The following is a 17,166-nucleotide window of genomic DNA, read 5'->3' as shown; positions in this document are numbered from 1 at the left end:
TGGATAATCCGTTTAAAATATTTTAAAATTTTCAAAATTTATATATACTTTAAATTTACCTAAATTTAAAAATAAAACAATATAACATGTAAATTTAAGTAATGCAAGCCAAAGTACCTAAATTAAAAATTAAAAATAGTTTTAACTTGAATATTTGGATGGAGAATAAATATATATATATATATATATATATGAAGTATTTTTGTGTTTTGATTATTGTTTATCTACTTTAGATGTTTACTTTTGACTATTTTTTATATTTCAAATATTTTAAACAACTTTAAAATAACTTATATCTTGAATATTAACTCTCAAAATAGCTAACATATTCAAGTATATAATATGATTTTAAATACATTCGGATGCCTGAAATATTTCGTTCGGATCAGGTTTTGGTTATGGTTCTTTAGATACCAAAATGATAAATCCATTTGGATATTTATATAGTTTCGGTTCAAATTTGGTATATTTTTCGTTCAGATTGGTTAAATAAAAAGTTGATATTATAATTTTCATGAATTGTTTGTCCAATAAAAATATATTTTTAAGTTAATATAAATAAATACTTCTGACATTGATTTAATAGAAAATTTAATGAAGTGTATTTAATTCAAATTTAATTTAGGAAAACACATTAATCTAAGCGAAAAAGACAAAACATTAGAATAAGAAACATTATTTAATTCTCAGTGGCATAATAGTGTAAATAAGTGTGAAAATTAAGGAGAAATTTTAAATGGTATTACTCTTTTAATAATATAGATTACAAAACTTTTTGTTATTAAAAATGTTTAGTTTTTAATGATTCTAAGTTTCCATTAGATCCAATGTTATTGAAAATTAAAATTCTAGACAATTTCACTTATAATTTTTTAAAAAAAAATCTTATATATTTCTACTAAATTTTTAAAATTCTTGAACTAGAATATTTTCATGAATTTTTTAAATATGAAAAACTCTTTAGAAGTTTTGCAAACTTAACAAATCTCTTGACTTTTATAATCAACAACTCTACATAAATTTTCCTCCCACTAACTATAAGTTTATAACCAAATGTTTATAAAAAAGTTCAATCTCTAAACATTGTTAATCTTGTTAGTGTTTACAACAAAACAAATGAATAGGGATTTCAAAGATCTTGACCTTGTAATCTTTTTCATGTCCTTAAGGATGTATGATGATATAATGATGATGATGTTGCTGCATTGAATGTTTGATGATGTGTATTTTATCACACATTATCCATATAGATTTCACGTGGTACAAACCCTTTTTTTGTCAACTCGTGGTACAACTTAACACGTTCACTTGCACATTCAGGACCCAGCCAAAACAAGTTTTTTTTACATGGTTGTTTCTTTTACAACTTGGATTAGCTCTTTTTAACAACTTTCATAAAAGAGAGTTCAAGGTGAAAAATGAATTCATTTAAAATGTATTTTGGTTTTATTTTTATTTGATGACAAAAATGATTAGGTATCTTCCCAATTAGACATGTACATACATCAGCATTTCACTGTTAAAAGCATGTTTCTAGTAAATTAAATAGGTAAAAGTCTTCAGTCTTGTCAATGAACAAATTTTAAACCATCATTTGAGATTAGAAAAATAACAATTTATATATTAAGTAATTACAAATTATCATGGTGACTCTTTCCAAATAATAATGATTCTCATCTCTTATATAATATGGGACATTATTTCCCAAAGAAGTTTTTTTTCTATTTACAAGGTTTTGGTCAAATGTAAATGGCAATTATTGAGTCTCGTCGCTTGCAACTCTTGATGATGTTCTCCCAAGATAGTTTATAAAATTGAAGGGAATCTTTATCAGTTTACGTTTCACCTAGCTGTTAATTCAATAGTTGTTAAATCGTAGTTTATTTATTGTTTAGTGTGTTTTTGCATTCCAAACACTTAAATTCCACTATTTTGAAAATTCCTTAAATATTGGCCCCTAATGATTCATAAACTCATCCTATGCTTTAGAAACATTTTCTGAAACATATGTGTGGACCGTGGTACTTTAGAAGTTATGAATAATAAAATTTATTATTAATTTTTATGAATATATAATTTTATTTCAATATATATAAACACACATTTCAAATGAAATTTTAATCCAAATAAAAAACTTCGAACTTATCAGTTTATTAGTCATACTAAACATCATCACCATCTAATAAAATCAAAAGAAAACAAAACCTTTGTTTTTCTAAAATTTTAAATATTATCTTCACTTGGAAAGAAAACAATATGAAAAAAGCAGATGGGAATATTCTTGTACATGAAAGCCACAACTTGCGCTTTGTATTGCTATTTGCTAGGTTGATATTGCCTCCAACCTTACACATCTTCCTATCAAATTTTGTTTGGTTTATATAAAGTTATAAAAACAAACAATACACATTTAATAGTGTTTGGTTCATAAAGTTACGGAAACAAACACTAGTCATTTAATTGTGTTTGGTTTATAAAGCTACGGAAAACATATACTAACACATCTTCATACACAATCAGTACTAACACATCTTCATACACAATCAGAACAACTATTAGAAGAATCAGTTAATATTCATTCTTAACTTCACTATAAAATGGAATCAGGAAACTGAGTTCAAATGGAATCAAGAAACTGAGTTCTTTCTTTTTCATCAGAGAAAGGAGAAGAAAAAAAATAAAAAGAGGAATGTCATCATAGTGGATAACTATGTCAGGACTCATGATGAGTAGTAACATTTAATACTCTTTTAACTATTAAACTATAAAGATCCGTTGGATTGATAACTTGTTCCACCACTCAAACCTTGTTTCGGATGCACACGCATGTATGTATCCTAATACAATGCATTCACGATGTTATACACCATTACAAGTATACGTATATGTGTACATATACATACATACATACAAGTATCAAAAGTTATGAGAGAATGTTGCAATAGAGAGATCCTAATTGCTTTAAGACCACCGCATAAAGAGACATTTCCTCTTCATTCACTTCCCTCAACGCACAAATTTGCAGACTTTCCGAGAAAGAAAACTAAAAATAAATAAAAAAAAAAGAGAATTTTCACCGTCAATTCTCTATAGAAAAGAATTAACCGATCATTTTTTCTTCAATGCTCTGATCAGACATCAAAACCAACACAAGAGAAACCACTTGGGCTGTCTGTAAATTCCAGAGGTTCGATTCTTGTTGTTGATGATGGTGATGATGGTTTGATGGAGATATGGGTTTTCAGAAAGTTCGATCCTTTTATGGTTTGATCATAACTTTGCTTGGTTCGGACAATTAAAACTGTTGATCTCTCTCTCTCTCTCTCTCTCTCTCTCTCTCTCTCTCTCTCTCTCTCTCTCTCTCTCTCTCTCTCTCTCTCTCTCTCTCTCTCTCTCTCTCTCTCTCTCTCTCTCTCTCTCATGTGTTTGCTGTTCAATTAAGATTGATTTGGTTATGTAAGGTCAAAACAGAGTTGCCTTGTGCAGAGGAGAAGGAGAGGTTCTTTGCGTGTGTGACAAACAGTTTTCTTTTAAGATTCATTTTTTTTTCTTCTTACCATTATTGATTACTACACTTCTCCTTCTTTCATTCTTGAGATGATTTGATTTGATTGTTTCTGAGAATCTTTCAATTTTCTTGATTAGAAAGAAAGAAGTCTGTTCTTGATTAGGAAGAATAAGCCTTGTCATAATAACCCACCCATAACATTGCTTCCTTAATAGTAATTTATAACCTATCGTTTGGGAGTACTGTGACTTGGATCCTAATATGTTGCTGTTTCCTTTGTAGATCAAAAAGCTATAGAAACTTGTTGAACAATACTAGACTACAAAACTTTGCAGGTAAGTTTAGTAGTTTCAATGGTTTTTTCTTTCCTCTTTCAGACAAATCGAAACGTGACTTGTCTTTAATTTGAGATTTGTTTGGTGAATCTGTGTTTCAAGAATGGATGCTACAACTAGTGGAACTCCATCTTTACAGTATCATAACTTACCAGAGCAACCGGTTGCTTCTCCTCCTCCTCTTGTGACTCAGTTTCAGAGACAAAAACGCCAATGCTTTGGAGATTCAACTCCAGGAGAGTTCCCTTTAGCAGCTAACCCTTCCATTGTCCTTCATGTTCTCACTGAATGTAGATTGGATCCTCGTGACCTCGCTAATCTCGAGGTTCTTTTCTCATATCTTTATACTGAAACCCAAAGATTGATGGTGGTTCTGCTGATTTGAGTCTTGCTCTTGTTGTTGTTGTTGGTTTAGGCAACATGCTCCTTCTTTAGCCAGCCAGCAAACTTTGCCCCGGACAGTAGTTTATCACTACCTGAGCTCGCTGCTCTCGACATGTGTAACAAAAGGGTGATTTTTAAACCTATGAATGAACAAGAACGTGAAGAAATGAAAAGCAGATGCGGAGGGTCATGGAAACTAGTCCTTAGGTTTTTGCTGGCTGGTGAAGCGTGTTGTCGAAGAGAGAAATCTCAAGCAGTTGCTGGTCCTGGTCACAGCATTGCCGTCACATCGAAGGGACAAGTCTATACCTTTGGTCACAATAACTCTGGACAGCTAGGACATGGCCATACCGATGAAGAAGCTCGGATACTGCCCATCAGGTTACTTACTCCTCATTAATTAACATCAAATCATTTAGTGTTACAACCACTTACCGTGTTGTGCAGGTCACTGCAGGGAATCAGAATCATCCAAGCAGCAGCTGGTGCTGGTAGGACGATGCTGATAAGCGACAATGGGAGTGTTTACGCTTGTGGGAAATATCTGTTCGGTGAAGCTGAGTACGGAGGAGGGCAAGGAGGGTCTAGACAGGTTACGACTCCTCAGCTTGTGACATCTCTAAAGAGCATATTTGTTGTGCAAGCGGCGATAGGGAACTTCTTTACCGCTGTTCTGTCACGAGAAGGGAAGGTTTATACATTCTCTTGGGGTGAAGATGGTAGACTCGGTCACCAAACCGAGGCTAATGATGTCGAGCCACGTCCTTTGCTAGGTCCGTTAGAGAATGTACCCGTTGTCCAGATTGCTGCTGGTTATTGCTACCTTCTTGCTTTAGTTTGTCAACCAAATGGCATGTGAGTTCCTTCTCTTATATACACTAAGACCATCTCCGACCCATTTCTATATTTCATTTAAAAATGAAAATAGTATTTCTCTATATCTTCTCCTAAAATATAAAAATTCTATTATTAGAGTCATACGTTGGAGCAGCTCATTTTTATAATAGAGTTTCTCTATTTTAACGGAAAATATAGAAGTGAGTTGGATATGCTTATATTTGTCCCAAACCGGTTCTGACGCAATAAGCATGTTTGTTTTAGGTCGGTTTATTCGGTTGGTTGCGGTTTGGGAGGCAAACTCGGTCACGGGTCGAAAATCGATGAGAAGTACCCACGTGTTATCGAGCAGTTTAAGGTACTGAACTTTCAACCTAGGGTAGTTGCAGCGGGTGCTTGGCATGCAGCGGTGGTAGGTCAAGATGGAAGAGTGTGTACTTGGGGTTGGGGGAGATACGGTTGCTTAGGACACGGTAACGAGGAGGGTGAGTCAGTTCCTAAGGTCGTTGAAGGGCTAAGCCATGTCAAGGCGGTTCATGTCGCAACAGGAGACTACACTACTTTTGTGGTCTCGGATGATGGAGATGTTTACTCTTTTGGTTGTGGTGAATCTGCTAGTCTCGGTCACCATACAGCCGTTGATGAACAGGTTAGGTCTTGCTTATGGCTTTGATTTAACATATAAACACACCTTATGTTTTGGTTTGGTTTTGTTTTTTGCTGTAGCGTGATCGGCAAGCTAATGTGTTGAGTCCAGCGGTAGTAACATCGCTGAAACAAGTGAAAGAGCGGGTGGTTCAGATTAGTCTAACGAACTCGATATACTGGAACGCTCATACGTTTGCGCTCACGGAATCGGGGAAACTATTTGCGTTTGGTGCAGGAGATAAGGGTCAGCTTGGAGCAGAGCTTGGTCGTGACCAAACAGAGAGGTGTGTACCCGAAAGAGTAAATATCGATCTCAGTTAGTATTTGCACGGAAAAAGCTAGGAAGTTGCGTTTTAACTTTGTTATGTTTGGAAGTTTGTACAAAGGGGGGTGGGACATAAGTTAAGGAACTTGTCTTAACATAATAATTGTTTGTGGTTTTAGATTATTCTAATTGTTCAAGGGGTCATGTTTTAGGTTATGTTGTTAGTAATTGTCGAATAATTTCAATTAATCCATTTGGTAAGTGAAATTGTTAATTTCATTTGTATAGAAAGCTTAAAGTGCTAAACCCAAATTCTGGTTGAAAAGGTATTCAACGGGCTGTTTAAGTTTCAGTGTAGATCACGAATATCACTTGTAATAGCATTTCCAATGTATTACTCTGTTTTTTATTCTAAAATAGAGTAGTGTTTTGTTCCAATGTATTATTCTATTTTTTACTCTAAAATTAAATATTTAATATTTAATATTTATTTTAAAATTAATAATATCACCTTTCATTTATACTATTTGCAAAACAGTCCATTTTAACTTTGTAACATTTCTATTAAATACAATATTAATCATAATTAATTTTTTTATTATATAATTAAAATTACTCAACAATGTTTAAAAGGGAAACATTTAATACACTAAAAATTACATTACATTACTTAAACACAATAATACATCAATTTATATAAATTATTCATTAGAATTATTATATTCATTCACTACAGATCTTTTACGCTTTATATTATATATTTTGTTGAATAAAATATTTCATTAGATGTCTGTTTATATAATTAATAAATATTAACAGTAAATTTAATAATATATATAGTAAAATAACATTATTATACTTATTTATAATAATATTTTATTAAAAACGAAAATATTTAAATGTGAATGATCATTTTATAAATAAAAAAGTTCAACTCCATTTTGGAGTAATGAGTTGGTTTACTCCATATTTGGAGTAATCATATACTATATCACTCCATTTTGAAATGCGTTTTAGAGTGAAGTTGGAGATGATTTTACTGTAAAATAGAGCTTGGAGTGGATTTTAGAGTGGAACTAGAGATACTCTAATTTTGTGAGACACGGGAGAGCGCCCAAATGAAATAAATATATAGACATTGGTTACACCATTTTTATTGGCAATTTCTTCCAAATAAAATAATGAAAGAGAGGAATTGAAAGAATGATATATATGAGGGAAAGTTCTTCAATCTCTAATGGTTCAAATTATTTTAAGATAGAAAAAATATAATTTTGTCATAAATTGTCAATATTTTTATTTCTGAAAAATGTGTATGTCTCATTAATAATGATGTTGTCAGATAATCTACGGATCTATAGTGACCAAATAAATGAATGGAAATATGTTATTTTTTAATTCCTTTCAATTTACATAATTTACAAAGAGTATTTACATAATTTACAAAGAGTATTTGTTACTTATGATTCATTAACATTTCTTCATGTTTAAGAAATAACATACTACTTTTGTTTTTTATCAAATTAAATTAATCACCAAAGCAAAATCTGTTAAAATTTGGATAATTATTTTATGATTAACTATAACTAAAGTTACTAAATTCCACTAAAGAGCATTTATGGAAAAAGCGTTCTATTTGTTGTTGTTTTTTTGCTAAATTATAAAATAGAGTAATACATTGAAGATGCTGTTCCAAGTGATATTCGTGATCTACACTGAAACTTAAACAGCCCGTTGAAGACCTTTTATCTATTTGTTGTTTTTTGTTTGCTATGTTTGATAGGATTGAGACAAAATGAGAACAAGACATTTTTAATGGGCAGGGAAAAAGCTTAAATTAGCAGTAGTATAAATGGTATGCCATCAACTTTTTTTTGGCAAACCTTAAATTTCGCATGTTGATCAAAAAGCTATATAAATAAAGAGCCTCTCTACACAACTAAAAACCGTAAATAAATAAAAGGAAAATACCCATTAAACTTTTTTTGAAAACGTTTTTTGGGGACTATTAACTAACATAATGGTGCGCCTTCACGTAGCTCTCCTTCTTCTCTTCATCGCCGTTTCCACCGTCATCGTATCAGCTACTGATAAACCGTCGGTGACCACCTCTGGACCTCCAACCGCAACAGCTCCGACCAGTGGAGATATCGAGGTAGCACAGGCTCCAGCAGACGACAACGCCATCGGAACAACCGATGACGATGCGCCTCCGACTCCCGGAGATGATGATGTGGCAGTCGCCGGACCTATCGGAAGCGAAACTTCTTACGCAAACTATCCGCCGCCTCAGCAAACTTCAGGAAGTGGCCTCACCGCTATGATTGGAACCGTTTCTATTGCTGCTACGATGGTTGGATCGCTATTATTTTTCTGAGGCGTGATTGGTATATGTAATCTAAGAAATTAATATGTTTTTAATGAATATTTTGTAATATTTTTCTTGTGTAGAATTATCATGTATAAGCATTTTGCTTGTCCCTTCATGTATAACATTGGGACGGTACAGATCATTACAACATAAAAACTTTGTGTATGTGATTCATATATATGGTTTATAATACCTTGTGATATTCATAAACCGGTATTTACGTGTAACCTAACTACAATAGTTACCTTTCACGGGAAAATTCCTTAAAAATACACATACTAGATTTTTTTTGCTGAAAAAATATACGAACTTTTTAGGTTTTCCAAAAAATACACAGACTAATTTTGGTTGTCTATAAAATACATAAACTTTTGAATCAGCGTTAACGTCTTCTAACGGTGTGTTAACGTTCTGTTAATCAGAGTTAACGTCGTTAAAATCGAGGTGTGAAATTTCCAAAATTCAAAAGTTCATGCATTTTATGGATAACCAAAATTAATCTGTGTATTTTTTTGGGAAATATAAAAAGTTCGTGTATTTTTCAGCAAATAAAATTCAGTCTGTGTATTTTTAAGGAATTTTCTCAATTGTAAAACCATCGATAACCTCTTTAGTCGAATTTCCTTCTCCGTTCAATATGATCAGTTCGTTTCAATTCGGTTCAGGTAAAAAGATACCCAAGTCAATCTATAATTTCGAACAGAAAAAGAAACAAAGAATAAAGAATAAAGAATAACAAAATCATTAAACAAATTCTCTAATATTTTGACCATAAGTTGAATGATATTGTATGGTTGCCGAGAAGAATCATATTTGTACAACAAATAAAAATAATTATAAGTATACATTTTAGTTTTTTCTAGTGGGGGAAGCAAACGTGGTAAGCAAGAAGTAGTCATTATTTTATCTGAAAAAGCGAAAACCAAGATTATGGTTTTGGGGGAGTCTTCTTCTCGAACCGAGATTTTCATGTGCACGTGTGTTTGGTCACTGCTTCGTGTTTAACAAAACTTTCTTCATTACACAAATATGTGCACTAAACAAAACTGTATTTGTTAAAGAAACAAAAAAACAAGAATGTTATAACAAACAAAAAACAAGATCACGAATATATAGTTTCTTTTTTAATAGTTATTTAACATTTACACCAAAAAAGAAACTTTTAAAGATCCTTGATTCTTACATCATTAAACCTTCTTGTTTTAATATTATAACTAGCATGCATTTCAATTTAGTGGTCTTGTGTATCAATAATGTAACCTCACATTAGACTCATTTGAATGCCCAGGAGAAGATCTATTCGTGGGCTGTACCTCCACCCGAAGGTTAGGCTTGTGTATCATTAACCCGGATTTAACCCTTTTTTTATAGCAAAAAAAAATAATGTAACCTCACATTCGCGAAACGAGATTATCCTTACGGCTTAACACGTAAAGAGTTAAGACTGTAGCTATATAATGCCGATCAATGGATTATTTGTTCTTATCATCTGGAGTTTTGAAAGGGTTTTTTTTTTTTGTAAACTAGTTTTGAAATGCTTTCAACGAGAGTTTTCCCATTTTTATTTGCTGCGGTAGTTACTCTCGATTCACCCGTCATCCTCTTTGTTCGATTCAGTGATGGTTTTTCTCTGAAACATACTTGACAGTTATTAATATACGACTTCTCACTTTTGGGGTTCTTGTTTTTCTTTTTCAGAGTTTCAATTATTTTTCGTAAGAAAATCTGCAGAACCTATAAATTAAAGACAAAACATTTTCCACGTAGTCAGTATTCGTGTCGCGTATGGACTTTAATCTACAAATATATACTGCCTCGTAAACCAAGAACCCAAGCCTACCAAAAAAGTTAGTAGGGGTATTGACGTAACTTCACGAAAAGGATTATAAGCCACAGTCATTTTCGAGGAAACTTAAATGCTTATGGAAAGACATAAAGAACACAAATTAAAAAAAATTAAACATTTGTTCTCTTCCACTGTCTTGTCTATAGAGAGTAAAGAGAGAGAGAGACGACGACGTTACAGTACTCTCTCACACGATCACATTCACCGGTAACAACATCAGTACTCCGGTTAGACAAACAACAACAAACCCTTTTAAAATGGAAGATTCTAGAGCTTCTCCTTTAGACCCTCGAGCTCAAGAGTTTGTACCACTAAACCCTATCTCCTCCCGTTTTTACTTTCCCTACACTTCTCTTCCGCCGCCGCCGCCGCCGCCGCATTTTCCCACGCCTCCTCCGTCGTCGTACGGATTATCTCCGACGGAACCAACGGTTTTCACGTTCTTTAACCTCCCACCACATCCCTTGATGTTTTCTTCTCCTCCTCCTCCTCCACCACCACCACCACCGCCCCCGCGTCCGTATTTTAATGGTGTTTCAGCCGTTCAACGGCTTCCTATCCCGTCAAAGTCTCCCACGCGATCTCTTTCTCTGATCTCCGTACCGCGTGACGTCACCGAGTCTACGGTGAGACGCGACTTGGAGGTGTTCGGCGACGTGCGTGGCGTGCAGATGGAGAGGATCTCTGAAGGAATCGTGACCGTCCATTTCTACGACATCCGTGACGCTAAAAGAGCTGTTAGAGAGATTTGCGGTAGACACATGCAGCACCAAGCCAAGGTTGGTGGTGGTGGTGGAACCGTTTGGAGCTTACCATCTTCTTCCTCATCGGTTCGTGGGTTTGTTTCCGGTAGACCTGTGTGGGCTCAGTTTGTAGTTCCGGCTACTAGCGCGGTTCCTAATGGTTGCAACCAAGGAACGTTGGTGATCTTTAACTTAGACCCTGAAGTCTCTTCCATTGCTCTCAGACAGATTTTCCAAGTTTACGGTATATGTTTTTCTACTTGTAATGTTTCTGTCTTGATGATTATGTTTCGTTTTTTTTAGTTTTGCTTACTCGATTTGTGGATATGTCAGGAGTAAGAACCATTTTTCAATTACAATATAATTAGTATCAATCATTCCCTTATTTAGATTTTGACATATAGACAATATTATTATACCGTTTAATTATCAGCAGTTGATAATACATACTGTAATTTTTGTCTTCAGGTCCCATCAAAGAGTTGAGAGAGACACCGTACAAGAAACATCAAAGATTCGTTGAGTTTTACGATGTGAGGGATGCAGCGAAAGCTTTTGATCGAATGAACGGCGAAGAGATTTGTGGGAAGCAAGTTGTGATCGAATATAGCCGACCAGGTGGGATTAAGAACAAGTTCATGTCATTAAGGCAACCACATGTACTGTTTCAACCGGCTCAACCGCCACCTATTCTAGCTCCTCCTATGAGACAGTCTCTTACCCTGATGAAGGATAAAAACAAAAATGTGAGCCCTAATAATGGAGTTGATGTTGTCGAAGCTTCTATGGGTTCGTTGTGTATCAATGATGATGAGGATAATAAGATCCGAGGAGCGGAGTCCGAAACAAAGAGCAAGAACATGGCTAAGTGGGGGAAGAAAAGACTTATGAAGAGCATGGAACTAATTCAGTTCCTTATTAGTGAAGAAACCATGGATGATCCAAGTTGCAGAGATCCACGTACCACTTTGATGATCAAGAACATACCAAACAAGTACAGGTTCGGCTATATAATCTAATTATTAGTATTAGAGTTACTTTACTCCAGTTATCAGTATTATAAAGTTACTTTATTCTAATTATCAGTATTTTAAAGTTACTTTAATGCTAAAGACCAACGACTAGATCTTCCAGTTAAGTTTTTGTATGGATTATAAAGTTCGAAGCTTTTTCAAACTCTAGGACTGTTAAAGATCAATTTAGATCTTTCTAATCTTTCATTATAATATTCACATGGATTCGTGTGCCAGTATGCTGTTTATATATTCAAAGCTTTATATTCTAGATAAAATTCTCTTATGCTATGTTCCATCAAGCTTTTAATTATCTTCTTGTTTCATATTACACTAATTGACTATCATTTTCCTGGATGATCGTATATTTCAGATTCCTATAGGTTTTGTTTATGAAATTCCACTTTAATTTTGTAAAGGTATAATGTATTTTAATGGTTTTATATAGTCAAAAGCTGCTGTTGAATATGCTGGATAATCACTGCGTTCACATCAATGAAGCGATCACCGAGGAAAGGGACGAACATGAAGCTCATCATCAACCCTTTTCTTCTTATGATTTCGTGTATCTCCCGATGGATTTCAAGTAATCAAACATCGAACTTTATTGACAGTATAGTATCGGTTATGTCTATTACTAAAAATGACTGACTCTTTTATTTATTTTTGCTGTGAGATTAGCAACAAGTGTAATGTTGGTTATGGGTTTGTGAATATGACGTCTCCGGAGGCAGCTTGGAGGCTTTACAAGGCGTTTCATCTTCAACGTTGGGAGGTTTTTAATTCTCGTAAGATTTGCCAAATCACATATGCGAGAGTTCAGGTATACATTATATTACACATTCATTTAGTGTTTTGAAGTCACAGACAACATAAACTTTATTTAACCCTCAAAATATTCTGCCATATATAAGTTCCACCAGATGACTCTTGGACATATACCAAAGTTTCAGCTATAAGATAAACAAAAGTCTTGTACTGAACTTTATGATAATTATGTGTCATGTCACTATGTGTTTATCTTGTTATTTTTAATCGTCAAAAAGGGTTTGGAAGATCTAAAGGAACACTTCAAGAGCGCCAAGTTCCCGTGCGAGGCTGAGCTTTACCTTCCGGTAGTCTTTTCACCTCCACGAGACGGGAAGCAGCTAACGGAACCTGTCTCTATCAACATTGACGGTTGCACCGGACTCGATAGTAAACATCTTGAGCCAATGGACGGTCAAGATCACTCTGTCAGTAGATCAATTTCCGGTAGTGACCATTATAAGAGTCTGGAAGATGAATTTTCCAGCAGTAGCATCGACGGTAGCCAGGGTTTAACGGTGGTAGGAGAGACATCTTTCTAGAAATTGTGTTTGTAATGTAAACCATAAAATATAAGAAGTGTAAGTAGACACATTTTGTTAAGTTTTTGTACTTGGTATGTTGTCTCAACCTAACTTATTATAAGCATCAAGTTTTTTTTTTCGTGAACACTCGTCACCAGTTTATTATAACATCAAAAGTTATAAAAAGTGCATGATAGTTTGGGTAAGTGTAACATTTTATCAAAAAAGAAAATTCAAGTAAGCGATTAAGTGGTTAACCATGACGTGATGGTCCAAGTATTAAATGGTAAATTTCATATTAATTAGGGGGATGTATTTAACCGAGAGTTTCAGGTGATTTGTATCAAAATGACAAATCCACTGTTATTCAAACATGAATTTTAAAAATTCATTTAAAATCCACTGTTATTGAACTTGACATTTTGTAAAGTACTCTGAAATCCACTGTTATTGGAAATATTTTAAGTTGCGGAGTTTTAAAGTTTTGAGGTGATTTTAGGGTGTTTGGGTGGAGTTTCTTAGTTAAAAAAATTAAAACTCAAATCTCATTGTTTTATGTGATATTCTAGAGTAATTTAACAAAAATTACCTAAATCTCTGCAACTTATTAAAATCATCTAAAACTCCATTAAAAATCAAATCACATCAAATGTTAAATTGAATACATCCCCCTTAGTGCTGCAAAAAATATCCTTAAATTTGATTCTATTCGATAACCGTTTGATTTGAACCGAAAAATTTGAAATCTGTAATTCTGTGAAGCAAAGTAAATATACTAATATTAAAATATCTGTAAAAAAATAAAATAAAATAAATCACAAATACAAATATTTTTAAGATTGGATATTGATCTATTATATGCACATAGATATATTTAAAGAATTATATATATAAGTTATATAAATATCATATTGTACATAAGTTTTAAAGTGTTTTTATTTACTAAATTTATTAAACTATCTATTAAAAAACTAAAAAGTGAATAAATTTTCATTTTTGTAATAACATATTGTTATTTTAAATTTATTTATTTATTTTTAAGAATTACTGTTAAAAATCTAATTTGGATATCTAAAACATCAAATATTTGGATGGCTACATATCGAAATAAAATCAGATAATTAATTATTTAAACAAAATATATCGGATCACGAATATCTACGAATACTTGAATACCGATTTGCACCCACTCCTAATATTCATCCATTTTGTTTCGTTGTAGACAAAACATGAACTTAGAAAATATTTTGGAATTATATATTTCCTTATATGGTGAAAAGGGATTGGGTCTAGAACTGGGTTGACCTAGGGTAAGGGAGTTCTTTTTCAGGCAAAAATCTAATCGTTGTTGTTCTAGTGTTTATAGCTGTCTTACTCAGTGACGTGTTGAAAGGGACAATAGACGGACTCTGTGATAGTGATGATCACATCCTGTATCTCCCTCTGATTGACGGGGTTTCGACACGTGGTGATATCTTCGCCTTTTGTATCGTGCCTGACTAAATTGATAGTGATCGTTGACTACAGCTTTTAATCTTCTTTCCTGGTGTTAGGTAAGATTAGATTAGATGTGCTTTGCTCTAATTTTTTTAGAGTATGAAACGTGAAATCATATTTGAATTAGATGGAAATAATCATTTAGGCATTTAGGCTGATTTAGAGATATTGGGTCTAGTATAAAATATTACGAAATCCAATTAGAATTGAAAATCACTTTGAGAAAGTGTTTTGAAACCCGACCCGGACCTGTGGTTGAACCGGTAAATCCGGTGTCCCGAAATAAATTCGGTTTGAGTTTTGTGAAAAATCCAAAATTTGAAAACCTGTAAAAACCCGCAAAAACCCACCAAACCCCGAAACCTAGTACCGGTTGAACCAATGGTTGAACCAATAGATAATTTTTATATTTTTTAAAAAATTCTTAGTTATGTTTTAAGATACCGTTTTATATTCTAAATTTTCAATTAAAAAATTAGGTTTCTTTCAATTTTTTTTCCGTATTCTTCTTTATGTGTTAACATCTACTGATTTTGTATTTCTTTTTTCTTATCTTTTTCTTTCTTTTTGATTATTTTGTATATTATAAATCTGTAGTACTAGGTTTTACGTGTTCTAAGTCTTGCGTATATTGTTCTGGTGATAAGTTTTACAATGTAGATCAAACTTTCTGATTTTTAATCATACATAATACGAATCACACTATTTAGTACAATTATGTTTTATTTTTGGTTTATTTTTAGATTTAAACTTTAATTTTTATTCACATTAAACGTAAACATCTATTAAATTTTATTCTTAATTTTTAGATGTTACAACTCTTAACTAGTTACAAATTTTTTAAATAGTCTAAATTATATTTTGAAGCATATCAAATGAAAATAAAATATAAAAAGTAAAATTAAGCATGTTTTTAAACATAAAATATATGCATATCAAAACCATTATTTTGTGTTTTAATATATTTCACAAAATATTAGTTATCTTGTTTAATATATTTCAAATATTTATAATCATAGGTGAAAATTCATTACAATCTTTATTGAATTAAAATAAAAAATAAAAATGAAATATTTTCCATGTAATGATTTTTCACTTAAGATAATGAAAAACTAAAAAATAATAAACAAGACAAAAGTAAAATTTTGTTTGTCTGTAGTGCATTTTCATTTTGGATCTGTTTCTTTCACATCAAACAAAAATATTCTAATAAAAGCGGCCCAATTCTAAACACCGATCCAAGTTAACGATGGACCTCTAAGAATCTAGGCCGCAGTCAAAATAACCCGGCCCATTAACTGAATTCCCCTAATTTGAATCTTCCCCGTCGCTCGTTCTCTATATATAAGAAAGACCCTTTAAACCCTAATTCATTCAAACACCTCCATAGCCGTCGTTAATCTTATATTCTTCTTCAGCCGTCGTACTTTCTTTTCATTTGAATTAATCTTTAGATCTGAATTGCTTCATAATGGTGAACTCTCTTAGATTACAAAAGTGAGAGATGTTCAAGTTTCCGGAGCAAAGATAAAACTGGCCAGAATTTAAACAGCACTGTGTTAATGTATCTCTTTAATGTTCACAGTGTTACCTGTCTTCTGGTATATTTTATATGTTTTGTTTTGTGTGGCAGTGATGATTAAAATCTAACAGCTTTACGCCAGTTCTGCTTCAGAAAATTCTTGATAGAAGAAGCTGTATATAAATTCTGAGCCTTTTTTACATGATTAATTATTTATTGTTGCCGATGAGGAAATCCAATTACGCGAGGTGCAGTGGAGCTGAGACCCATGTTTACAGGGAGAACCCCTTGGCAGAAACTGCAATTTCTATGAAGCTTATGGATTTAAACTGAGGCGTTATCTCTGGATAAAAACTAGTTGTGTTAATATCAGCTCTGTCTCTGGTTTTGGCTTTCGTAAGTTTAATTAAATAGCCTCGAGATAAATGAACTTAAATTAATAACCCAACAAGAAATAAATCGTAATTTTGTAAGAAAAATTTTCAGGAAAAAAATTAGTTTTATATTTATAAACTTTAAATTGTTTTGATAAGTTTCAAACTAGATTTATCTTGCAAGACAATCATCATGAGGAAGTTTGCGATACTTATCTCTGATCTTCGAATTAAAAAACTATCTTTCCAGGAAATTTTGAAAACCTATGTGAGAAGGATTCATTGGTGGCTGAGTAGAGAAGCCAAGTCAATCTATTAACGCAACTGAAACCCATCGAAACATTTGTTCATTTAACCTTTTTTTTGTTTTACCTCAGACCTGTATGTATCTAGTTTGAACTAGCGTGACTTTTAGCTTTATGTTTGCCCCTGATGCATCGAAAGTTGAGGTTATCTGGTTACATGCCATTGCTCGATAAGATCTTAGGTAAT

At 32.9% G+C, this 17,166-nt stretch overlaps 3 protein-coding genes and 2 non-coding genes across 8 annotated transcripts; all 5 read left to right on the top strand.

Annotated features, from left to right (window-relative positions):
• The first annotated feature begins 2,962 nt into the window (after window positions 1-2,962).
• On the top strand, window positions 2,963-6,246 carry LOC108836109 (ultraviolet-B receptor UVR8). Of its 4 annotated transcripts, none has more exons than XM_056987954.1 (7): window positions 2,963-3,264; window positions 3,791-3,843; window positions 3,946-4,168; window positions 4,259-4,608; window positions 4,675-5,082; window positions 5,329-5,713; window positions 5,791-6,246. In XM_056987954.1, the coding sequence occupies exons 3-7, from the start codon at window positions 3,947-3,949 to the stop codon at window positions 6,031-6,033; spliced, it is 1,608 nt and encodes a 535-aa protein (XP_056843934.1). In that variant the 5' UTR covers window positions 2,963-3,264; window positions 3,791-3,843; window position 3,946; the 3' UTR covers window positions 6,034-6,246. The 4 variants fall into 4 exon arrangements, with proteins under 4 accessions (XP_056843934.1, XP_056843935.1, XP_056843933.1 ...); XM_056987955.1 differs by having other exon boundaries at window positions 2,963-3,285; XM_056987953.1 differs by having other exon boundaries at window positions 2,964-3,187.
• Window positions 6,247-7,919: 1,673 nt separating this feature from the next.
• On the top strand, window positions 7,920-8,564 carry LOC108836110 (anther-specific protein BCP1-like). Its single transcript, XM_018609312.2, has one exon. It carries the CDS (start codon window positions 7,998-8,000, stop codon window positions 8,352-8,354), a length of 357 nt encoding a protein of 118 aa, XP_018464814.1. The 5' UTR covers window positions 7,920-7,997; the 3' UTR covers window positions 8,355-8,564.
• A 1,777-nt stretch (window positions 8,565-10,341) lies between these two features.
• On the top strand, window positions 10,342-13,368 carry LOC108838721 (protein terminal ear1 homolog). The gene is made up of 5 exons (XM_056987858.1): window positions 10,342-11,181; window positions 11,406-11,937; window positions 12,399-12,536; window positions 12,632-12,773; window positions 12,997-13,368. Exons 1-5 carry the CDS (start codon window positions 10,452-10,454, stop codon window positions 13,297-13,299), a joined length of 1,845 nt encoding a protein of 614 aa, XP_056843838.1. The 5' UTR covers window positions 10,342-10,451; the 3' UTR covers window positions 13,300-13,368.
• A 2,870-nt stretch (window positions 13,369-16,238) lies between these two features.
• LOC130497334 (small nucleolar RNA snoR137) lies at window positions 16,239-16,387 on the top strand. Its single transcript, XR_008936330.1, has one exon. It is a non-coding gene; the product is annotated as a small nucleolar RNA snoR137 (small nucleolar RNA).
• Window positions 16,388-16,402: 15 nt separating this feature from the next.
• LOC130497263 (small nucleolar RNA Z223) lies at window positions 16,403-16,497 on the top strand. The gene has a single exon (XR_008936268.1). It is a non-coding gene; the product is annotated as a small nucleolar RNA Z223 (small nucleolar RNA).
• Window positions 16,498-17,166: the final 669 nt, after the last annotated feature.

The sequence above is a fragment of the Raphanus sativus genome, chromosome 6 (genome assembly GCF_000801105.2).
Source record: "Raphanus sativus cultivar WK10039 chromosome 6, ASM80110v3, whole genome shotgun sequence".
NCBI classification, from domain to species: Eukaryota; Viridiplantae; Streptophyta; class Magnoliopsida; order Brassicales; family Brassicaceae; genus Raphanus; species Raphanus sativus.
This window is presented reverse-complemented; position numbering and strand designations above follow the sequence as displayed.